Source organism: Leptodactylus fuscus, chromosome 8 (genome assembly GCF_031893055.1).
Source record: "Leptodactylus fuscus isolate aLepFus1 chromosome 8, aLepFus1.hap2, whole genome shotgun sequence".
Taxonomy (NCBI): Eukaryota; Metazoa; Chordata; class Amphibia; order Anura; family Leptodactylidae; genus Leptodactylus; species Leptodactylus fuscus.
In genome coordinates, this window is record NC_134272.1 from 1,661,964 (window position 1) to 1,687,814 (window position 25,851).

A 25,851-nucleotide genomic window follows, 5' to 3' on the forward strand; every position below is an offset into this window, starting at 1 on the left:
ATTGGCAATAAACCTTCTTCTATAAAACCATTAGTCAGAGGTTTCCTATGGAGGAGTCTGAGCGAGTCCCTGAGTATTACCTGTGTGATAGCGGTCATTGTACCCCGTGAGTGGCGATCACATGGACGGCACCTCCTGACTGTGGTAGCCTGGTCTGTACGCCTCATGTAAGACGTCTGTCCGACCACCGCGCCCTGTTACTCTGCTGAGCCGCTGCAGCCATGAGTCAGTATAATACTGATACAGACCCCAAGTAGAATAATCGGAGGCCCATGGCAGGTGCCGAAACGTAATGGACACCTGCTATACAGGTGGCAGCCCCCGAGCCAGCACTGCAACTTCATCAGACAGCTTGGACCCCTACAATACACCAACCTAACCCAGAGCACCCCCTTAATAAAACCTTCCATCCACCTAGAGTGCGGACCCCTCCCCATAGTGACATCTCTCTATTAGACCTCTATATGTTATGTATTTATGGCCGAGTCTGTCGTATAATACAGAGGACGAGATCTCTACGTCAGTATCTCCAGAGCTGCGCTCAGTCACCAGGCAAATCACGCAATCCCATATCAGTTCCATGGAAACAAATCATCTGTATGGAAATGGGTGCCCGAGATCTGACAGGCGTCCGGAGTCTTGTGTGTCTCAGCGAAGGAAAATGAGGGCGACACAAGACGACATTAACCCTTGTCATTGCCAGCTCGGCCTCGTTATTCTTCCCCAACAGCAAATCGGGCCTAGGGCAAAGCCAACTGCGCATGCCGGCGGCCACAAGAAAAATGGCCACTTACACAGTATTGTAAGCGCAAATTTTCTTGTGGCCGGCTTTGCCCTAGGCCTGAGGCCTAGAAGTTTGAAGCCAACCCCTGGAAGAAGACGCATTAAGACCCCGTTCCTGAAGAAGATGGAGGCGGCGCTGGAGAGTTCTCTCGCAGCATTGGGGACGCCCCTTGTGCTGTTTAAGCGCTGGGGCCCGCCCCCAGTGCTTCGAGAGAACTCATTTGCATACCAGCGAAAAACGTGATTTTAACCAAACCGCGGCTCATCATGAAGTCATGTCTTAGGTGCAGGTCACATCATGAAGTCATGTCTTAGGTCCATGTCACATCATGAAGTCATGTCTTAGGTCCAGGTCACATCATGAAGTCATGTCTTAGGTCCAGGACACATCATGAAGTCATGTCTTAGGTCCAGGTCACATCATGAAGTCATGTCTTAGGTCCAGGACACATCATGACGTCATGTCTTAGGTCCAACACATATCATGAAGTCATGTCTTAGGTCCAGGTCACATCATGAAGTCATGTCTTAGGTCCAGGTCACATCATGAAGTCATGTCTTAGGTCCAGGCCACATCATGAAGTCATGTCTTAGGTCCAGGCTACATCATGAAGTCATGTCTTAGGTCCAGGACACATCATGAAGTCATGTCTTAGGTCCAGGTCACATCATGAAGTCATGTCTTAGGTCCAGGTCACATCATGAAGTCATGTCTTAGGTCCAGGTCACATCATGAAGTCATGTCTTAGGTCCAGGACACATCATGAAGTCATGTCTTAGGTCCAGGTCACATCATGAAGTCATGTCTTAGGTCCAAGCCACATCATGAAGTCATGTCTTAGGTCCAAGCCACATCATGAAGTCATGTCTTAGGTCCAGGCCACATCATGAAGTCATGTCTTAGGTCCAGGTCACATCATGAAGTCATGTCTTAGGTCCAGGACACATCATGAAGTCATGTCTTAGGTCCAGGTCACATCATTAAGTCATGTCTTAGGTCCAAGCCACATCATGAAGTCATGTCTTAGGTCCAAGCCACATCATGAAGTCATGTCTTAGGTCCAGGCCACATCATGAAGTCATGTCTTAGGTCCAGGACACATCATGAAGTCATGTCTTAGGTCCAGGTCACATCATGAAGTCATGTCTTAGGTCCAAGCCACATCATGAAGTCATGTCTTAGGTCCAGGACACATCATGAAGTCATGTCTTAGGTCCAGGTCACATCATGAAGTCATGTCTTAGGTCCAGGACACATCATGACGTCATGTCTTAGGTCCAACACATATCATGAAGTCATGTCTTAGGTCCAAGCCACATCATGAAGTCATGTCTTAGGTCCAGGTCACATCATGAAGTCATGTCTTAGGTCCAGGTCACATCATGAAGTCATGTCTTAGGTCCAGGCCACATCATGAAGTCATGTCTTAGGTCCAGGCTACATCATGAAGTCATGTCTTAGGTCCAGGACACATCATGAAGTCATGTCTTAGGTCCAGGTCACATCATGAAGTCATGTCTTAGGTCCAAGCCACATCATGAAGTCATGTCTTAGGTCCAAGCCACATCATGAAGTCATGTCTTAGGTCCAGGACACATCATGAAGTCATGTCTTAGGTCCAGGTCACATCATGAAGTCATGTCTTAGGTCCAAGCCACATCATGAAGTCATGTCTTAGGTCCAAGCCACATCATGAAGTCATGTCTTAGGTCCAGGTCACATCATGAAGTCATGTCTTAGGTCCAGGTCACATCATGAAGTCATGTCTTAGGTCCAGTACACATCATGAAGTCATGTCTTAGGTCCAAGCCACATCATGAAGTCATGTCTTAGGTCCAGGCTACATCATGAAGTCATGTCTTAGGTCCAGGACACATCATGAAGTCATGTCTTAGGTCCAGGTCACATCATGAAGTCATGTCTTAGGTCCAGGACACATCATGAAGTCATGTCTTAGGTCCAGGTCACATCATGAAGTCATGTCTTAGGTCCAGGACACATCATGACGTCATGTCTTAGGTCCAACACATATCATGAAGTCATGTCTTAGGTCCAGGCCACATCATGAAGTCATGTCTTAGGTCCAAGCCACATCATGAAGTCATGTCTTAGGTCTAGGTCACATCATGAAGTCATGTCTTAGGTCCAGGTCACATCATGAAGTCATGTCTTAGGTCCAGGTCACATCATGAAGTCATGTCTTAGGTCCAAGCCACATCATGAAGTCATGTCTTAGGTCCAAGCCACATCATGAAGTCATGTCTTAGGTCCAGGTCACATCATGAAGTCATGTCTTAGGTCCAAGACACATCATGACGTCATGTCTTAGGTCCAACACATATCATGAAGTCATGTCTTAGGTCCAGGCTACATCATGAAGTCATGTCTTAGGTCCAGGTCACATCATGAAGTCATGTCTTAGGTCCAAGACACATCATGAAGTCATGTCTTAGGTCCAAGTCACATCATGAAGTCATGTCTTAGGTCCAGGACACATCATGAAGTCATGTCTTAGGTCCAGGACACATCATGAAGTCATGTCTTAGGTCCAGGACACATCATGAAGTCATGTCTTAGGTCCAGGTCACATCATGAAGTCATGTCTTAGGTCCAGGTCACATCATGAAGTCATGTCTTAGGTCCAAGCCACATCATGAAGTCATGTCTTAGGTCCAAGCCACATCATGAAGTCATGTCTTAGGTCCAGGTCACATCATGAAGTCATGTCTTAGGTCCAAGACACATCATGACGTCATGTCTTAGGTCCAACACATATCATGAAGTCATGTCTTAGGTCCAGGCTACATCATGAAGTCATGTCTTAGGTCCAGGTCACATCATGAAGTCATGTCTTAGGTCCAAGACACATCATGAAGTCATGTCTTAGGTCCAAGTCACATCATGAAGTCATGTCTTAGGTCCAGGACACATCATGAAGTCATGTCTTAGGTCCAGGACACATCATGAAGTCATGTCTTAGGTCCAGGACACATCATGAAGTCATGTCTTAGGTCCAGGTCACATCATGAAGTCATGTCTTAGGTCCAGGTCACATCATGAAGTCATGTCTTAGGTCCAAGCCACATCATGAAGTCATGTCTTAGGTCCAAGCCACATCATGAAGTCATGTCTTAGGTCCAGGTCACATCATGAAGTCATGTCTTAGGTCCAAGACACATCATGACGTCATGTCTTAGGTCCAACACATATCATGAAGTCATGTCTTAGGTCCAGGCTACATCATGAAGTCATGTCTTAGGTCCAGGTCACATCATGAAGTCATGTCTTAGGTCCAAGACACATCATGAAGTCATGTCTTAGGTCCAAGTCACATCATGAAGTCATGTCTTAGGTCCAGGACACATCATGAAGTCATGTCTTAGGTCCAGGACACATCATGAAGTCATGTCTTAGGTCCAGGACACATCATGAAGTCATGTCTTAGGTCCCGGCCACATCACTAGTCATCTTAGGACCAGGACACATCATGAAGTCATGTCTTAGGTCCAGGCCACATCATGAAGTCATGTCTTAGGTCCAGGCCACATCACTAGTCATCTTAGGAGCATGCTGTATCATGAAGTCTTCAGTTCAGGGTTAGAGCAGTTTTTGGGGCATGTTGTTCCCTTAGATCAGTGAAGGAGGTGACAAGGTAATACATCTCTTAACATTGTAGTCACAATTACATTATATGGCCTAGACCCATCTTGTATATTTGGAGTAGACAGATCTTGACTAGACATTGGTGAACTGGCGCACAATGAACATGATTCTCCACCCAGAAATCTGGACTCTGGAGTCCTTCAGGGCCAATAAGGCCAGAGAAGGTGTGTAAAAATAAAAAAAACTCCATAGGTTCAACTTGAAATCTTCTTCATGTCATCCACCATGACACCTGGGATCCAGATCACCAATGAGTCTTGATTGTATGTCAGCAGTCACGTGTTGGACACCAATGTCATCACGACAGTGTCATCATATATGATCGTGTCAATGGCTCCCATATGACTGATGAGGTCCAGGTTTAGTGGTGACCTGGGTCCCAGAGGACATGATGGAGGGCACATGGAGAAGACTCAGATGTTGCAGTGTGCCCTGATGGAGTCCAGGATCGGTGTTTATTTAGTTTTACACTACATCTATTAATTATTGGGACCTAAACAAGACATTACATAAGGTTCTGCTCTAGGACAACTAATGGGCTGACCACACAGCGGGCAGGTCCGTCTCCTGACTATTAGTCTAAAGAGCAGATAATTAGCCCGTATCAATTACATGGAAAATGAAAAGCTTCATGGAAATCAGGTGCAAATGTTGGATTAAGATGGTTTAGACATCTGGACGTCAGAGAACAATGAGAACCCCTTCCACCCCGTAATGCCTTGGTGTCATCTGTGCATTATGTCACTCTGCAGTGTCGGCCAGCGTCGCCGCCCGTCTGTACATCCTACATCTACTTTACCATTGGCCTTGGACTTGATGATTGAGGAGCATTTACCGTACATTGCATTGATTTGAATGATATTTAAGGTGGGTTCAGAGATGCAAATACACAGCGTAGACACAAGCTGAAGAAGACACAAGTGTGCAGCTCCGGCTGTGACCAGAGAGTCTATATGGTCAGAGTTATACAAGCTACAAGCCTTGTTATATAAGCAAATCTCTGAAGTCATTTTGCAGTGGCCCTGATGCTTTCTGCACCTTCAGGTTCTGATGGGTCCGGCCATGATCTGAGCTGCATCAGAAATCCAGCTGACCAATCACCGCAAACTATGAAGACACTTGACCAATGAGCTCAGACTAAGAATCCGATCCACCAACTTACATCAGTCTCATGAACGTCTCTGACTGAGCAGAAGAAAAGCCACCAGACGATTTGCAGAGGTCTCGTTTCCTTGCACTCAGCCCGGTCCTCGGCTCGCTATACTTTCCATGGTTAGCATTCCATATCTATCGCCGGTCTTCCTTCTGTCCAGAAGTCTTTGTTTACTGACATTTTCTCCGTCCAGCACTGCAGAGCCCTCATTATAAGTGATCCACCATGGGCATGTTCAGCTACAGCCCATTAGCCCCTATGTACGTTGCCATCCTCAGTCTGGAGACCATTTATGGAGTATCTACCAACGGCTTCATCATCTTCTTCATTCACTTTTATTATGTTAAAGGCCTGAAGATAAGTGTCAGTAATAAAATCATCTTGGCTTTGAGCATCTCCAACATCTTGTATGCCTCCGTCTCGTACGTAAACATATTACTGCTCTATTTCAGTCCCCTAGTGTTCCTGCAGCCCGCCATTACTCCGTCCGTCTTTGTTTTCGCTATGTACATCATCACCTCCTCATCCTGGCTCACCGCCTGCTTGTGTGTCTTCTACTTCCTCAAGATCAGAACATTTAGGCCCGGCGTCCTGTCCTGGCTGAAGACTAAGGTCAGCTCTGCTATTCCTTGGATGATCCTGATGGCCGAGCTCGTATCTGTAGTTACCGCCTCGCTAAACATCCTTGAGTTTGTTGAGAGGTCTGACTCTCCTCAGAACATTTCCTTGCGCCAGCTCGCCATGATGAAGACGTCTTCTAATGGGATATTTACAAACAACTTGTACATCTCCTTCATTGGCAGTTGCGTGCCCTTCCTCATCAGCGTGGTGACCACGGCGGCCACAGTCTGGTCTTTGAGGAAACACAGCCAGAAGATGAAGAAAAACTGCACAAAAACCTCAGGAGGCTTCAACGTGAAATCTTATGAAAACACCGTCCGGAACATGACCCGACTTCTGATCTTTTATGGGTTTTTCTACGTGACCTTGTTTGTTTTCTACTTTAACCTCTTTGCCATGCTCTCCACTGGGTTCTGGATCTTTCTGATGATCATATTTCTATACGCTCCCGTCCAATCTACTCTTCTAATTCTTGCTAACACCAAACTGAAGAAGACCTGGATGAAGATCTTTCACTGGAAGGTGTCGTCCACGTCAGAGGAGGAAAGCTGCAATGAATAGAATCCCGGCCACGGGGTGTAAATGGTGATGACCCCGGGGGCAGAGTAATATTATACACTTAGAAGTAGAGCCGGCACTAAATATATCACAGGGTCCTCATGGCCGCCGTTGGCTTGATGGACGTTGGTATAAACCTGGTTTGTAAGGAGAGTTGACTAAGCAGCTGGGAACCAATGATTGCCAGAAGAGGTGAACCTCAAGAAGTCCTCCGGACATACACCGAAATGTACTCATGCAGATAGATTGTCCTGAGACACCCTTACGTCTTACAAGAAAATCTGGAAACTGTGGAGGGCTTATACTCTAAGGCTCCTTGAGAATCTTATTCAACTACTCCAAATGTCAGCCCACGCGCCCGCCTCTGTTACTTGGTGTCTTCTTTGCCCTCCTCTAGTTAGACCAAGCTTATCTTGGGTGTTACTCCTCATTATTCTCTCTGATTATGGGCCCCGGCCTGCACACCAGAGATCGGCCCTTGTAGGATAAACAACCTACTTCTAGATGTCTTCTACTTCTTTGTACTTTCTCTGACTTGTCTCCATGTTGTACCTCTTTATTAAAATTCTAATAAAATTATTGATTAAAGGCAACTTGATTAGTCCTGAGCTCATTGCATCCCAATACAGGGGTAGGATATACCAGGGGTAGGATATACCAGGGGTAGGATATATCAGGGGTAGGATATATCAGGGGTAGCATACATCAGGGGTAGGATATATCAGGGGTAGGATACATCAGGGGTAGGATATACCAGGGGTAGGATATACCAGGGGTAGGATATATCAGGGGTAGGATACATCAGGGGTAGGATATACCAGGGGTAGGATATACCAGGGGTAGGATATATCAGGGGTAGGATACATCAGGGGTAGGATATACCAGGGGTAGGATATACCAGGGGTAGGATATATCAGGGGTAGGATATATCAGGGGTAGGATACATCAGGGGTAGGATATACCAGGGGTAGGATATATCAGGGGTAGGATATATCAGGGGTAGGATACATCAGGGGTAGGATATACCAGGGGTAGGATATATCAGGGGTAGGATATATCAGGGGTAGGATATATCAGGGGTAGGATATATCAGGGGTAGGATATATCAGGGGTAGGATACATCAGGGGTAGGATATACCAGGGGTAGGATATATCAGGGGTAGGAGATATCAGGGGTAGGATACATCAGGGGTAGGATATATCAGGGGTAGGATATATCAGGGGTAGGATACATCAGGGGTAGGATATACCAGGGGTAGGATATACCAGGGGTAGGATATACCAGGGGTAGGATATATCAGGGGTAGGATATACCAGGGGTAGGATATATCAGGGGTAGGATATATCAGGGGTAGGATACATCAGGGGTAGGATATACCAGGGGTAGGATATACCAGGGGTAGGATATACCAGGGGTTGGATATACCAGGGGTAGGATACACCAACTTCTCCGCGGCTCGGCTCTCCTCCTGCGTCTGCGGCTTCTATGTTATTAAGATTGAGAACATCGGCTCCGAAGTCTACATTTGAGTTTAGATCACCATTAACCAGATCACCAACTGGATGATGGCTGTGCCAGTGATGGTGTCGGTGATCACCAGTTCTTTACATTACATCATAGGCCTGGCATTACATCATAGGCCTGGCATTACATCATAGACCTGACATTACATCATAGGCCTGACATTACATCATAGGCCTGGCATTACATCATAGGCCTGGCATTACATCATAGGCCTGACATTACATCATAGGCCTGGCATTACATCATAGGCCTGGCATTACATCATAGGCCTGGCATTACATCATAGGCCCGACATCACATCATAGGCCTGACATTACATTACATCATAGGCCTGACATTACATCATAGGCCTGACATTACATCATAGGCCTGACATTACATTACATCATAGACCTGACATTACATCATAGGCCTGACATTACATCATAGGCCTGACATTACATCATAGGCCTGACATTACATCATAGGCCTGGCATTACATCATAGGCCTGGCATTACATCATAGGCCTGACATTACATCATAGGCCTGGCATTACATCATAGGCCTGGCATTACATCATAGGCCTGACATTATATTACATCATAGGCCTGGAATTACATCATAGGCCTGACATTACATCATAGGCCTGGCATTACATCATAGACCTGGCATTACATCATAGGCCTGGCATTACATCATAGATCTAACATTACATCATAGGCCTGACATTACATCATAGGCCTGGCATTACATCATAGGCCTGACATTACATCATAGGCCTGACATTACATTATATCATAGGCCTGGCATTACATCATAGGCCTGGCATTACATCATAGGCCTGACATTACATCATAGGCCTGGCATTACATCATAGCCCTGACATTACATCATAGGCCTGGCATTACATCATAGGCCTGACATTACATCATAGGCCTGGCATTACATCATAGGCCTGGCATTACATCATAGGCCTGACATTACATCATAGGCCTGACATTACATCATAGGCCTGGCATTACATCATAGACCTGGCATTACATCATAGGCCTGGTATTACATCATAGATGTAACATTAAATCATAGGCCTGACATTACATCATAGGCCTGACATTACATCATAGGCCTGACATTACATCATAGGCCTGGCATTACATCATAGACCTGACATTACATCATAGGCCTGGCATTACATCATAGATCTAACATTACATCATAGGCCTGACATTACATCATAGGCCTGACATTACATCATAAGCCTGGCATTACATCATAGGCCTGGCATTACATCATAGGCCTGGCATTACATCATAGGCCTGACATTACATCATAGGCCTGGCATTACATCATAGGCCTGACATTACATCATAGGCCTGGCATTACATCATAGGCCTGGCATTACATCATAGGCCTGGCATTACATCATAGGCCTGACATTACATCATAGGCCTGACATTACATCATAGGCCTGGCATTACATCATAGGCCTGGTATTACATCATAGGCCTGGCATTACATCATAGGCCTGGCATTACATCATAGGCCTGGCATTACATCATAGGCCTGGCATTACATCATAGGCCTGACATTACATCATAGGCCTGGCATTACATCATAGGCCTGGCATTACATCATAGGCCTGACATTACATCATAGGCCTGGCATTACATCATAGGCCTGGCATTACATCATAGGCCTGGTATTACATCATAGATCTAACATTAAATCATAGGCCTGACATTACATCATAGGCCTGGCATTACATCATAGGCCTGACATTACATCATAAGCCTGACATTACATCATAGGCCTGACATTACATCATAGGCCTGGCATTACATTATATCATAGGCCTGGCATTACATCATAGGCCTGACATTACATCATAGGCCTGGCATTACATTATAGGCCTGGCATTACATCATAGGCCTGGCATTACATTATATCATAGGCCTGGCATTACATCATAGGCCTGACATTACATCATAGGCCTGGCATTACATCATAGGCCTGGCATTACATCATAGGCCTGACATTACATCATAGGCCTGGCATTACATCATAGGCCTGGCATTACATCATAGGCCTGGTATTACATCATAGATCTAACATTAAATCATAGGCCTGACATTACATCATAGGCCTGGCATTACATCATAGGCCTGACATTACATCATAAGCCTGACATTACATCATAGGCCTGACATTACATCATAGGCCTGACATTACATCATAGCCCTGACATTACATCATAGGCCTGGCATTACATCATAGGCCTGGCATTACATCATAGGCCTGACATTACATCATAGGCCTGACATTACATCATAGGCCTGGCATTACATCATAGGCCTGGCATTACATTATATCATAGGCCTGGCATTACATCATAGGCCTGACATTACATCATAGGCCTGGCATTACATCATAGGCCTGACATTACATCATAGGCCTGGCATTACATCATAGGCCTGACATTACATCATAGGCCTGGCATTACATCATAGGCCTGGCATTACATTATATCATAGGCCTGGCATTACATCATAGGCCTGACATTACATCATAGGCCTGGCATTACATCATAGGCCTGACATTACATCATAGGCCTGGCATTACATCATAGGCCTGACATTACATCATAGCCCTGACATTACATCATAGGCCTGGCATTACATCATAGGCCTGGCATTACATCATAGGCCTGACATTACATCATAGGCCTGACATTACATCATAGGCCTGGCATTACATCATAGGCCTGGCATTACATTATATCATAGGCCTGGCATTACATCATAGGCCTGACATTACATCATAGGCCTGGCATTACATCATAGGCCTGACATTACATCATAGGCCTGGCATTACATCATAGGCCTGACATTACATCATAGGCCTGACATTACATCATAGGCCTGGCATTACATCATAGGCCTGGCATTACATCATAGGCCTGACATTACATCATAGGCCTGACATTACATCATAGGCCTGGCATTACATCATAGGCCTGGCATTACATTACATCATAGCCCTGGCATTACATCATAGGCCTGACATTACATCATAGGCCTGGCATTACATCATAGGCCTGGCATTACATCATAGGCCTGGCATTACATTATATCATAGGCCTGGCATTACATCATAGGCCTGACATTACATCATAGGCCTGACATTACATCATAGGCCTGGCATTACATCATAGGCCTGACATTACATCATAGGCCTGGCATTACATCATAGGCCTGACATTACATCATAGGCCTGGCATTACATTATATCATAGGCCTGGCATTACATCATAGGCCTGGCATTACATCATAGGCCTGACATTATATTACATCATAGGCCTGGCATTACATCATAGGCCTGGCATTACATTACATCATAGCCCTGGCATTACATCATAGGCCTGACATTACATCATAGGCCTGGCTTTACATCATAGCCCTGACATTACATCATAGGCCTGGCATTACATCATAGGCCTGACATTACATCATAGGCCTGGCATTACATCATAGGCCTGGCATTACATCATAGATCTAACATTAAATCATAGATCTAACATTAAATCATAGGCCTGACATTACATCATAGGCCTGACATTACATCATAGGCCTGACATTACATCATAGGCCTGGCATTACATCATAGACCTGGCATTACATCATAGACCTGGCATTATATCATAGGCCTGACATTACATCATAGGCCTGGCATTACATCATAGGCCTGGTATTACATCATAGATCTAACATTAAATCATAGGCCTGACATTACATCATAGGCCTGACATTACATCATAGGCCTGGCATTACATCATAGGCCTGGCATTACATCATAGGCCTGGCATTACATCATAGGCCTGACATTACATCATAGGCCTGGCATTACATCATAGGCCTGACATTACATCATAGACCTGGCATTACATCATAGGCCTGGTATTACATCATAGGCCTGGTATTACATCATAGGCCTGGCATTACATCATAGGCCTGGCATTACATAAGAATCAGAGGCTCCGGAGAGGTGCGGTAAAATAACACACAGGACACTCACCTTCCCTCTCCTAGGCGGTATCTCGTACATAATCCTCCACTATGAGGTCACCGGCAGCAGCCGATCACTGAGGGTTGTGACCGGACATTGGCAGTCGCCTGCAGGACACTGATGTCGGCATAGCCCGGAGGAGTCCTGGAAGTGAGGACATGGCCCCTACAGGTATAGCGCTAATCGCATCATCATCCAAAAGAGAGGAGTGTAAATCCCATCAGTATTTGGGGTGACCTTTGCCTTTTGCCTTCTTCTCGGTACTTGCAGACAGAACTGCGCAGGGAGGTTGTTCCCGCCGCCATCTCGGAGGAATAAGCCCAGATCTTCTGTGGATGTTGCTCCAACCCATCTGTCTTTTCATGTCATCCCAGACAGACTAGATGGTGATGAGATCAGGGCTCTGCAGGGGCGGGATCATCACTTCCAGGACTCCTCCCCCACAGGGCAAAGGTCACACCAAATGTTGATGGGATTTACATTTCTCTTTTCCACATTCACTTTATAAAATAAACCATTAACCCTTCTATTTCTGAAAGCAATATTACTGCCTGCCTAAGACTTCTCCATCAATGTCCACATTATAGGGTCTGACATGTTTTAAAGGGGCTCTATCACTAGGAAAAGTCATTTTAATCTAATCACATCCTTGCACAGGCTTTAGACAGTCTATCCCACACTTACCTTTAGTCTGTAGATTACCTCAGTGGTTTCTGAATGAGCCCGTCTTTATTCATATGCTAATGAGCCTCCAGCCAGCTCAGGAAGTTCCCAGCAGCCTCCTCTCTCCTATTATCTTCTGTGTGTGTGAAGCAAACAGGAAGCCGAGTCATCAGCAGCAGTCTCCCATAGAAAACAATAGGAGAGGAGTGCACCATGTATCGTGCACCAGTCTAATTAGCATATGAATAAAAATGGACTTATCCAGAAACCACTGAGGCAATCTACATACTAAAGGTAGGTGTGGAATAGACTTTCTAAAAGCTATGCAAGGATGTGATTAGTAAAAAATGACTCTTCCCAGTGATAGAGCCCCTTTAATCTTCTTATTATACATTGGACACTTTCAGACACTTTGCATGTTAGGCAGATTAGTTGTCACTTGGGGGGGGGGGGGGCACAGGACTGACATTTGTTAGATACTGATGGTACTGAGGATGGGGTCACTACTTGCGTGCTATGAACACATTCGAAGGTAGTCATGCAAATGTTTGTAAGTAATTCAATATATATGAAGTTTGCACATAAGCGAGGCCGAGCTACACAGGGAAGGTGATCATTAGTAGTGAATCTGGAAGGGAAGCGAGAGAGGTCTGAGGTCCTGCGCTGAGGTCTGGGGTCCTGCGCTGAGGTCTGGGGTCCTGCGCTGAGGTCTGGGGTCCTGCGCTGAGGTCTGAGATCCTGCACTGAGGTCTGAGGTCCTGCGCTGAGGTCTGGGGTCCTGCGCTGAGGTCTGGGGTCCTGCGCTGAGGTCTGAGGTCCTGCGCTAAGGTCTGGGGTCCTGCGCTGAGGTCTGAGGTCCTGCGCTAAGGTCTGGGGTCCTGCGCTGAGGTCTGGGGTCCTGCGCTGAGGTCTGGGGTCTTGGGCCACACTCCTGACATTACACTCTACTACCAAAAACTGGAGGAAGATTTATGGTAACGAAACAGCGAAGGACGAGAAGACGACAAGAAGACAACAAGAAGACAACAAGAACACAACGAGAAGACGACGACCAGGCACTTCTGCTCCAAGGCATGGACCCCAGAGAACTGACGGCTCTCTTTTGTCTCACAGTGCTAATCCTGGAGACCAGCGCTGGGGTTCTGACCAGTCTCTGCGTCATCATCATCATTTTACTTGATTTCAATAAAAAGAAAAACGTGAGGCCTGGAAATAAGATCCGTCTTGCCTTAAGCCTGTCCAATGTCTGTTTTTCCATCATAACATCCGCCAGCGTCGTCAGTGGTTTCTTCTGGCCCGTGGTCCTGAGGACGAGCTCTGCTAAGTGCATGTTATACTCCTTGACCATGTACTGCATCTCCTCGTGTTCATGGCTTAGTGCCAGTCTCAGCTTCTTCTACTTTATCAAGATTGTCAATGTGAAGACCAAGTGTCTAGTCTGGATGAAGACCAATGTCAGTTCCGTTGTTTCATGGTTAATACTGGGGATAGAGTTTGTGGCATCTGGAAGTCTTCTCATGGTCTATTTTGTGACTCTTCCTGACCCGGTGGCAGCAGGTAACACTTCTATCTCCTCAGTATCCATCAGTGAGGTCAAGCATCGCTTCCTATGTATTGTCTTAGCTGTGACTCTTTGGCCTTTGCTGACGGTCTTCATCACCACCATCACCACAGCCGTGGTTCTTAAGCAGCATCGACACAAGATAGAGCAGAGCATGGGACCTTCAGGCAACGTTAACCTCGGAACCTACCAAAGTGCCATCTTCAGGATGATGCGGTTATTGTTCTTCTACACCGTGTTCTACACAGTGATGCTGATCTTTTACTTGCCTGTTTTTGAGGAGATGAGTCCAGGATTTTGGGTGTCTCTTATCATCATGTCTGCATTCACCCCAGTTCAGTCCGTACTTCTTGTCCTTGGTAACCCACAGCTGAAGCGCGCACTGAAAGAGCTGACTCTGTGCACACAACTGTGTATCTGGTCATCATGGTAGCCATGTTTAGAAGAGCCAGCACTGACCCATATATTGTACCGGCCCCATATACACAACTGTATATTATCAGAGTCTGGGTATGGGGCCATGAGCCGGGACCAGCGCTCACACCCATACTCCTCTACACTTCTCCAGTGTCCCACTGATTTTCTTTGGGCCCCCACTTAGAACAACCCTAGTAAATAAGCCGTGTACCCGATAAATGTGCGTGTCTTCTGCTGGACCATTACTCTTTCATCGCTTGGTCCAACCAATGGTCCTTTGAGACTCTGGTGGACCCGTCCAACACTGCACATCCCCGACATACTGTATGATCTGTGCCGTGGCCATACATTACTCACATATGGCAGAGTATATACAGCACAGAGCAGTATACATGCAGGATATCAGAGTGGACACAGCTGTATCATGCACAATGGCCAGCAGGGACCCCGGGGGAGCACATGAAGGAAACCCCTGGCCTCTTGGCTACCAATGACAATTTATTCTAAATGTGAATAGTGACATAAAGAGTCGAATGGTGTCAGACACATCAAGAAACATTTACTCGCCGCATTTCAGTCTCATTCCAATATGTCTGTATTCTGTATATAGTTTGTTGTACACAATGTAATAAAGTCACATGATTCTGGTGAATCGCGAGTCCCCGAGACTTCTCTGATGTGGGATTAAGATGAAGGACGGTCAACGTGGCTTCCAAACTAAGACAATACATGAGTGTAGTGAGGTATTGTCCATGTATTGTCCAGATATTGCCCATGTATTGTCCAGATATTGCCCATGTATTGTCCATGTATTGTACAGGTATGGTCCATGTATTGTCCAGGTAGAGTCCATGTATTGCCCAGGTATTGTCCAGATATTGCCCATGTATTGTCCATGTATTGTCCAGGTATTGCCCATGTATTGTCCAGGTATAGGCCATGTATTGTCCATGTATTGTCCAGGTATTGTCCATGTATTGCCCAGGTATTGTCCAGGTATGGTCCATGTATTGTCCAGGTATGGTCCATGTATTGTCCAGGTATGGTCCATATATTGTCCATGTAATGGCCATGTATTGCCCATGTATTGTCCAGGTATTGTCCAGGTATTGTCCAGGTATGGTCCATGTATTGTCCATGTATTGCCCAGGTATTGTCCAGGTATGGTCCATGTATTGTCCATGTATTGCCCAGGTATTGTCCAGGTATGGTCCATGTATTGTCCAGGTATGGTCCATGTATTGTCCAGGTATGGTCCATGTATTGTCCAGGTATGGTCCATGTATTGTCCATGTATTGCCCAGGTATTGTCCAGGTATGGTCCATGTATTGTCCATGTATTGCCCAGGTATTGTCCAGGTATGGTCCATGTATTGTCCATGTAATGGCCATGTATTGCCCAGGTATTGTCCATGTATTGTCCAGGTATGGTCCATGTATTGTCTTGGTTTTGTCCATGTATTATCTTCTGATAGACCACAGCAAGGTCTTATGACAATTAGGTCACCTTCCATCCATCCTGAGTTACCAGGAGAAGACACACCAATGTCACTTTAGGTCAGCAATGGCCATGAGGAGGAGAATGGTGGAAGATGTACGAGGTTTCCAATGAAAGTTCCTTATTCTGATCAGTATTTTCCCTGAGATACCGAGATACAGACCTGACACTCTAAACCTGTGACACATGTATCACATTTTGTGTTTCCTTGTAGAGTCTCATACAACCCATTGGTTGGTTTTTCAAAATTTTTACAGACATTTGGCACAATTTTGGTGCAGTCTGCGACATTTCCGGAAGTCGTCCTCGTCTGTAAGGCCAAAGCCCCATCTCGAGCGTCGCACAAAAGTGTCTAAAACACTAAATAATGAAGATAGTGCGAATGGTGGGCGAGAGTGGGGGGGTTATGTCAGAAATCGGTGGGCGATGGGTCATCTGGAGCTAACACTGAGGGTTACACAGTCAGATTCTTTGTTTTCTTCTAGAATAATTGGAAGTACAAGAAATCTTAAATTGTGTCCACATTAAAGTTTGGTGATAATAATTATATAGTGAGGTGATCGGATTTACTTCACCAGTAAAGCAAGTTTTATGTTAAACATATTTTTTAAGACTTTTTGGGGAGGTTTTTAAAATTTCCCCATGTTTTACAAAAAGAAGTCCCTAAAATCCTGCAGTTCTGACTTTCTCCACTAGGCCATATACTAGCCTGAGACTTCCTGTTGGTTTCTTTGCAGCAGTGACCAACACACTAATGATGGCAGCCATGATGTCTATGTGGATAAGACATATGCGACTACCCCAGGAGAACCGTGCAGGAGGCTGGACTGTCACAATAACCTTATAGGCAGCAGAACCCCCAGGAGAGGTGCACAGGGAAATAGGCAGAGTCAGTTAGATGTGATGCCAGTTGGAGTAATGTGACACCCGCTGGTCCCTGGGCTGAGATGGTGATGTGGGTGTCAGTGCTCCCCTCCAACTAGGAGCCAGAGCCCAGGGCTTAGCTGCAAGGAAGGCAATGTCCAGGCCAGGATCAGTAGAAGTGCTCACTGCTGTATTGTAACAGGCATCTGCTGGTCACTTGTCCTGTAGCAGTGAGCTGTGGCACAGGGGCTTGTAGCTGGCTGACACCTTCCCATGTATTACCAGAGAGTCTAAGATGTCTCCAGGTCCGGCTTCTGGTCTCCTGCAGGGGCTCATTTACCTTGTAGAGGTCGGTGCAGGCTGCCAGGGTTATAGCTCTGCTTAGCCTGATGTAATCCTCTCCTCTTACTGATAGTGATGGGGGCGCTGTCACAGCTTCTGGTCCCTGCAGGGGCTCAGTTACCTTGTAGAGGTCGGTGCAGGCTGCCAGGGTTATAGCTCTGCTTAGCCTGATGTAATCCTCTCCTCTTACTGATAGTGATGGGGGCGCTGTCACAGCTTCTCTGCCCTGCAGGGGCTCAGTTACCTTGTAGAGGTCGGTGCAGGCTGCCAGGGTTATAGCTCTGCTCATCCTGATGTAATCCTCTCCTCTTACTGATAGTGATGGGGGCGCCGTCACAGCTTCTGGTCCCTGCAGGGGCTCAGTTACCTTGTAGAGGTCGGTGCAGGCTGCCAGGGTTATAGCTCTGCTTAGCCTGATGTAATCCTGTCCTCTTACTGATAGTGATGGGGGCGCTGTCACAGCTTCTGGTCTCCTGCAGGGGCTCAGTTACCTTGTAGAGGTCGGTGCAGTCTGCCAGGGTTATAGCTCTGCTTAGCCTGATGTAATCCTCTCCTCTTACTGATAGTGATGGGGGCGTTGTCACAGCTTCTGGTCCCTGAAGGAGTTCAGTTACCTTGTAAAGGTCGGTGCAGGCTGCCAGGGTTATAGCTCTGCTTAGCCTGATGTAATCCTCTCCTCTTACTGATAGTGATGGGGGCGCTGTCACAGCTTCTGGTCCCTGCAGGGGCTCATTTACCTTGTAGAGGTCGGTGCAGGCTGCCAGGGTTATAGCTCTGCTTAGCCTGATGTAATCCTCTCCTCTTACTGATAGTGATGGGGGCGCTGTCACAGCTTCTGGTCCCTGCAGGGGCTCAGTTACCTTGTAGAGGTCGGTGCAGGCTGCCGGGGTTATAGCTCTGCTTAGCCTGATGTAATCCTCTCCTCTTACTGATAGTGATGGGGGCGCTGTCACAGCTTCTGGTCCCTGCAGGGGCTCAGTTACCTTGTAGAGGTCGGTGCAGGCTGCCGGGGTTATAGCTCTGCTCAGCCTGATGTAATCCTGTCCTCTTACTGATAGTGATGGGGGCGCTGTCACAGCTTCTGGTCCCTGCAGGGGCTCAGTTACCTTGTAGAGGTCGGTGCAGGCTGCCGGGGTTATAGCTCTGCTTAGCCTGATGTAATCCTCTCCTCTTACTGATAGTGATGGGGGCACTGTCACAGCTTCTGGTCCCTGCAGGGGCTCAGTTACCTTGTAGAGGTCGGTGCAGGCTGCCGGGGTTATAGCTCTGCTTAGCCTGATGTAATCCTCTCCTCTTACTGATAGTGATGGGGGCACTGTCACAGCTTCTGGTCCCTGCAGGGGCTCAGTTACCTTGTAGAGGTCGGTGCAGGCTGCCGGGGTTATAGCTCTGCTTAGCCTGATGTAATCCTCTCCTCTTACTGATAGTGATGGGGGCGCTGTCACAGCTTCTGGTCCCTGCTGCTGCTGCTGCTGCTGTGGCTATTCTCACAGCACCCAGTGTCTGACACACAAGATGGCCACTGCCACACTCCTCCTTCCCCGGCTGCTTACACAATACTACTTCCTCTCTCTGCTATGACTATTTCCTGTCCCAGCTACAGATCCGCCCACTATAGTGTGTGTTGCTATGGAGACCACAGCTCACCAGGACCAGTGATACCAGAGAACAACAGCTTGAACATGAATACAGAATGGACATGACGATATATACAGACAACCGTAACATGGAAGGCCAAATAACCATTAGTAACGCCTGTGAGGTCAAAGGTTATCTACTACCCCTCCCCCATACACACTGACCCCTGCACAGGTCACAGAGCATGCCCACAAGACTCCTATACAAATCAATAGGGTCGGCTCAAGATCATTGTGTACGGCCCAAGGTCCTTCTATAGGAAACTGCAAGAATAAGAAGTAATGCATAATAATAATAACAGTAATATAATATGATAATAATAATAATAATAATAATAATATATGATGATGATAATAATAATAATAATAACAGTAATATAATATGATAATAATAATAATATATGATAATAACAGTAATATAATATGATAATAATAATAATAATAATATATGATGATGATGATAATAATAATAATAATAATAATAATAATAACAGTAATATAATATAATAATATAATATAATACTAAGGCATTGAGTGTTTGGAAATGAATGACCAGTAGATAAGAGACACTGAATAGTATTATAATATCTCACCAGTTGCCAAGGCTGCTGACATCACTCAGGAGCCATGCGAGGAGTCCAGCACATGGGAGTATCAGTGTTTGCTGTTTCCTCTCCTTCCTGGGCCTCTAATGAAGTGTTCGGGAGATCAGGCTTTAGCATTCAATAATGGACAGTATACAGCTACATATAGCAATGCCTTGCAATTGTTGTCCTTGCTTGGATCGAAACCTAAGACTTCAGTGCTACAAGGTTATAGTGCTAACCACTGAGCCCCCAATAGTACTAACCACTGAGCCCCCCAACAGTACTAACCACTGAGCCCCCAATAGTACTAACCACTGAGCCCCCAACAGTACTAACCACTGAGCCCCCCAACAGTACTAACCACTGAGCCCCCCAACAGTACTGACTACTGAGCCACCAACAGTACTAACCACTGAGCCCCCAACAGTACTAACCACTGAGCCCCCCAACAGTACTAACCACTGAGCCCCCCAACAGTACTGACCACTGAGCCCCCCAACAGTACTAACCACTGAGCCCCCAACAGTACTAATCACTGAGCCCCCAACAGTACTAATCACTGAGCCCCCAACAGTACTAACCACTGAGCCACCAACAGTACTAACCACTGAGCCCCCCAACAGTACTAACCACTGAGCCCCCCAACAGTACTAACCACTGAGCCCCCCAACAGTACTAACCACTGAGCCCCCCAACAGTACTAACCACTGAGCCCCCCAACAGTACTAACCACTGAGCCCCCAACAGTACTAACCACTGAGCCCCCCAACAGTACTAACCACTGAGCCCCCCAACAGTACTGACCACTGAGCCCCCAACAGTACTAACCACTGAGCCCCCAACAGTACTAACCACTGAGCCCCCAACAGTACTAACCACTGAGCCACCAACAGTACTAACCACTGAGCCACCAACAGTGCTAACCACTGAGCCCCCAATAGTACTAACCACTGAGCCCCCCAACAGTACTAACCACTGAGCCCCCAACAGTACTAACCACTGAGCCCCCCAACAGTACTAACCACTGAGCCCCCCAACAGTACTGACCACTGAGCCCCCAACAGTACTAACCACTGAGCCCCCAACAGTACTAACCACTGAGCCCCCAACAGTACTAACCACTGAGCCACCAACAGTACTAACCACTGAGCCACCAACAGTACTAACCACTGAGCCCCCAACAGTACTAACCACTGAGCCACCCACAGTGCTAACCACTGAGCCACCCACAGTGCTAACCACTGAGCCAACAACAGAGCTAACCACTGAGCCACCAAGCTCATTATGTATGAGTATATCATAGGTCATTACAGAGATTTCTGCCAGGGTCTCTCCATATTCAGGGTTGTACCTGTAACAAGGGGCAGCATCTACATCTGATGGAACCACCTGAACCCCCCGAGGCAGTAAGTATTCGCAGCCTCGCTGGACAACCCCTGGAATCTGCCGGGAAGATCGACATGAAATGGAATATCATCACCATGAAGACAATGAAGATCCAGCAGCACTTTCCAGGGTAAGGACTGGTCCATCCATATGTAATATTGTAGAGCTGACTGGAGCAGGTGCAGGTCACCCGGTCACACGTGCGTGTCTATATACACCTGCCTAGTGTGGACACGGCCTGACACCACCGATAATCCTCTGCTTAACACAAGGAATTACCAGGAAAACTCCTGGACGTCAATGCAGATCCTACGGACATTAAGGAAATCTTTTCAGTATTTGCATTCCTCTCAATTGGGGATGAAAGAATTATCTGAGCTCCCACCCACTGATGTCATAGAAGATTATGGAGAAGATTCATAGTCTATAAATGAGGACCAATGGGGCAGGGATCCAGTGAAGATCTCTTGTGGCTTGACCCTACGCCCTGGGAGCTGGACTCCAGCCAATCCTCCCATTAACATGGCTTTGGAGAATTTCTACATCCCCCCATTTGTGGAGACCTTCCTCATCATCCTCATGATTGAGATCTTCTCCGGGGTAATGACCAATGTCTTTATTGTGGTTGTCAATCTCCATGACTGGCTGAAGGGACGGAGCTTCAACTCAAGTGACCATCTGGTGGTTTCTTTGGCGCTCTCGAATTTTTGCTTTTCTTGTATAAACGCTGCGACCATCGTGTGCTCCATCTTTTTCTCCAGCATCTTCTTGGTGGATTTTGTTTTTTACACCTTGTACGGTATCATGTCCTACAGCATCTTCTCCAGTTCTTGGCTTTCGGCCTGGCTGTGTTTATTCTTCTGTGTGAAAATTATCAGTTTCCAACATGGCTGTATGTTGTGGCTGAAGACGAACATCACAAGCGTGGTCCCATGGCTGATACTTCTATCTCAGGTCCTCTCCATTGTCTCCAGTCTCCCAATCATCTGGACCATTACAAAAGTCTACGCCACCAATGCCACTGATGAGATTGGGACCAATGGGACATTGACATTCACTGGATACCAGATGAGTCAGACGTATAACATGTTCTCCTTATTAATCAATTGCTTTATACCCTTCATGTTTGTGATGGTGACAACTGGCCGTATCATTGTGTCGCTCTGTGCACACGCTCGACATATGAAACAGAACATGGAGGATCATGGGCCAAGCCTGAAGGCCCAGCAGGGGGCGGCCCGGACAATGATGTCTCTCCTTATCCTCTATCTTATATTTTACGTGGTAGAACTTGGCCTTGGCTTCCTTTCGATGGCCGATCCCTTATACTGGGTTTGCTTTGTGCTGATCTTCTCTTTCCCCACCCTACAGTCCGGGGTAATTATTTCGGGGAATGCCAAGCTGAAGCAGACGTGTAAGAAGATCCTCGAGCAGTGGAGAAAGAAATAGCCGGAGACATCGCCTGCAGATAAGGCGGAGAATAATTCTGACCTTCTTGTGACTGATACTGAGAATTGTCAAACAATAAAGCAAAACCGCTATTAGAATATAATCGTTATTCCACGCGGTAACGATTGTCGGCAACGTGGAAATACGCCAATAGGAAAGTGGACAATAGGAAATAGTGGCTGGCCAATGATGTGTGACTGGGGTACAATGGTCCGAAATATCCTAAGACTCCCCATAGACAGAAGTGTAACCACCTCCACATGATAAATACCCCCCTCATGTTATGTATATGTGGCCGGAGTGGTGTGATAATAACCCCGGATTAGAGTTACCTCCTCATATACCAATAAAAGGCATCCACGTCTGTCACCAGTGATATCTCCCATATGTCAGTATATGTCCCACAGTAATTCCAACAAGAGGTGCAAGAGGTTTTGTAGGAGACAAAACTTTAGAACCGCGCCTCTCGAATGAGATTATTCCCATCTCACTACGACCTCCAGCGCCAGAATGGCACGCCTTGTAAAAAAGCAAATTATGATGCCACACCCTGCACTTGGTGACAAATCCCCTTAAACTATGTTCCTGCACCCCCTCTCCCGCCCCTGCACTTACTGTCTGTCCACGGCTCCGATCTATCTTCAATGAAGGAGCTTTCAGACAAATCAGGCACATAGAAGTCTATGAAGACAATCAGACACATAGATGACTATGGAGACAATCAGACACATAGAAGTCTATGGAGACAATCAGATACATAGATGACTATGGAGACAATCAGACACATAGAAGTCTATGGAGAGGGAAGGGGAGTAATTACAAGGATCTGATGCAGGGAGTCACATACGGGGAGGGATTTACCTCGGCATATCTGGTTTGTACTAAATGTATTTCTGGGTGTGACTAGTCAGTAAGGGTACGGGCTAAGATAAGCAATTCTAGGGTTGGAGATGTAAGAATATGGATCATCCTGAAATTATTGGATGGCAATGAGCAGATTCTACAACCCGGCCGTGCCATAGTATTTACTTATTGTAAGAACTTTGTCTGTCTGATGTTTCCAGGGGCCGCGAGGAGAGATTAGTAAGTCGGGTCTTTCCTGCTCCGGTATCGGAGGACTCAGGTACACGTCTGATACCGGCAGGTATAAGCAGAATTATGTCCGGGTGGCAGAACATCATCTCTGGTTGTCTGGTCAAGGTGCAGATCTTTTATTACTCCCCATGGTCCATGGCACGGTGAGGGCGCAGTGTCCTGGTCCATTGGCTACAAGTTCTGATCAGCAGGAAGGCGAGAGTCTCCTACATGACTGACATCTCCCCCAGCACTGCTACAGAGCGAGGGCTGGTGGGGGGGAGAAGTCAGATTGGGGACCGTCAGATTCTCATACAAACAGAAGACGGGCTGCAGATCACACTCTCCAGAGTAGTCAGACATAATCCCAAGCAGGTCACATAGCAAATCCCTTAGTGGTCACTGATTGGGAGATTCTGTGGCTCTCTGTTACCTGACTTGTGACTAGTGTATCCGCACATGTCCAGCCTAGTAGACAGGTCCAGGAGCAGACAAGGTGTGACATACAATGAGCAGCAAATACAACAACTGCTTAACTGTTCTGCAGCAGCACACCTGTAGGGGGCGAGTCTCCCTCTCCTCCCAAACACGGTCTCCTGGGACAATTACGAGGCCGCGCTGTGCAGATAGCATGTGCAGCAAAAAGTCTCCTAATGGTGCGGCTTGGTGAACGTCCTCTATGCAGAGTAACAGAAATACTTGTCTATTAATGGCTCAGCACAATGCAGCAACCTTAGGGTTAAAGTGAAGCTTCTAATATCTCTCCAAATACAGAAGAAATAAATAGTATAGGAAATAAGAAACCGCCATCTATGTTATGTCTTGTGGATGTGATGTCTTCTGCATTTATCAAGTTACTTATCACATATTAATCTACGGAGAAGGGAGGGGGAGGAAGAGGATCCTGGAAAACACACACAGATAACTGCTGCTGCCCCTCTGTAATGGGGGGGCCGGGGGTCTATTAATACAGTTATACGAGAAATAAGAGGCAATAAATCAATCACATCCTGCCCATCCCTCTCCCATCTCCGTAGAGCTCTGTGAGCAAGAGACGGCTATGGAAACAAACAGGAGGAGGAGGAGGAGCCTAATGAGCGGGGAAGGAGACTGAGTTCTGTAATAAGATCTATTACAAAGTCTCTTCTATTCACCTGGACAGGTCATATAGGAGAAGTTGTTTATAACTGGGTTGTCCCATCTCAGGGATCCTATCTATACTGGTAACTTCTGTAGATTGCAGACTTCTCCCAAATATATTGCTTTAGAAATGCTGCTTTGTTTTCCTGCTACGTGAACGTACCAAGGAACCGAACTTATAGGACAAGTGACGTCACTCGCTGCTCTGCCAGCAGGACAATCCGGTCAACTCATACCTTGAGTAGACCTCCAAAAATTGCTGGTATCTCTTCTATCAGATGGAACCTCTGATGGGTGCAACAACCGGTCACAATAGTAAGAAAGCGGCTGCATCGCGAAACCTGCACAACTTACTGTGGGACGTCCCGGTGGGTCCTTCACCCTTGTGTGACTTTTTAGGACTAAGTGCCCTTCTGACTTTGATGACATTAGAGGATGACGCTTTCAGCTGTACTGCTTGTACGAGTCCTATGGGGGGTCTGCACTTGTTATGGAGGGTGTGCACTTGTTATGGAGGGTCTGCACTTGTTATGGGGGGTCTGCACTTGTTATGGAGGGTGTGCACTTGTTATGGAGGGTGTGCACTTGTTATGGAGGGTCTGCACTTGTTATGGGGGGTCTGCACTTGTTATGGAGGGTGTGCACTTGTTATGGAGGGTGTGCACTTGTTATGGAGGGTCTGCACTTGTTATGGAGGGTCTGCACTTGTTATGGAGGGTCTGCACTTGTTATGGAGGGTGTGCACTTGTTATGGAGGGTCTGCACTTGTTATGGGGGGTCTGCACTTGTTATGGAGGGTGTGCACTTGTTATGGAGGGTGTGCACTTGTTATGGAGGGTCTGCACTTGTTATGGAGGGTCTGCACTTGTTATGGGGGGTCTGCACTT

At 46.6% G+C, this 25,851-nt stretch overlaps 2 protein-coding genes across 2 annotated transcripts; both read left to right on the top strand.

Annotated features, from left to right (window-relative positions):
• Window positions 1-5,825: 5,825 nt before the first annotated feature.
• Window positions 5,826-6,782, top strand: LOC142216832 (taste receptor type 2 member 8-like). Its single transcript, XM_075284868.1, has one exon. The coding sequence runs from the start codon at window positions 5,826-5,828 to the stop codon at window positions 6,780-6,782; it is 957 nt and encodes a 318-aa protein (XP_075140969.1).
• Window positions 6,783-21,823: 15,041 nt separating this feature from the next.
• LOC142216833 (taste receptor type 2 member 40-like) lies at window positions 21,824-22,750 on the top strand. The gene has a single exon (XM_075284869.1). The coding sequence runs from the start codon at window positions 21,824-21,826 to the stop codon at window positions 22,748-22,750; it is 927 nt and encodes a 308-aa protein (XP_075140970.1).
• The last annotated feature ends 3,101 nt before the right edge of the window (window positions 22,751-25,851 follow it).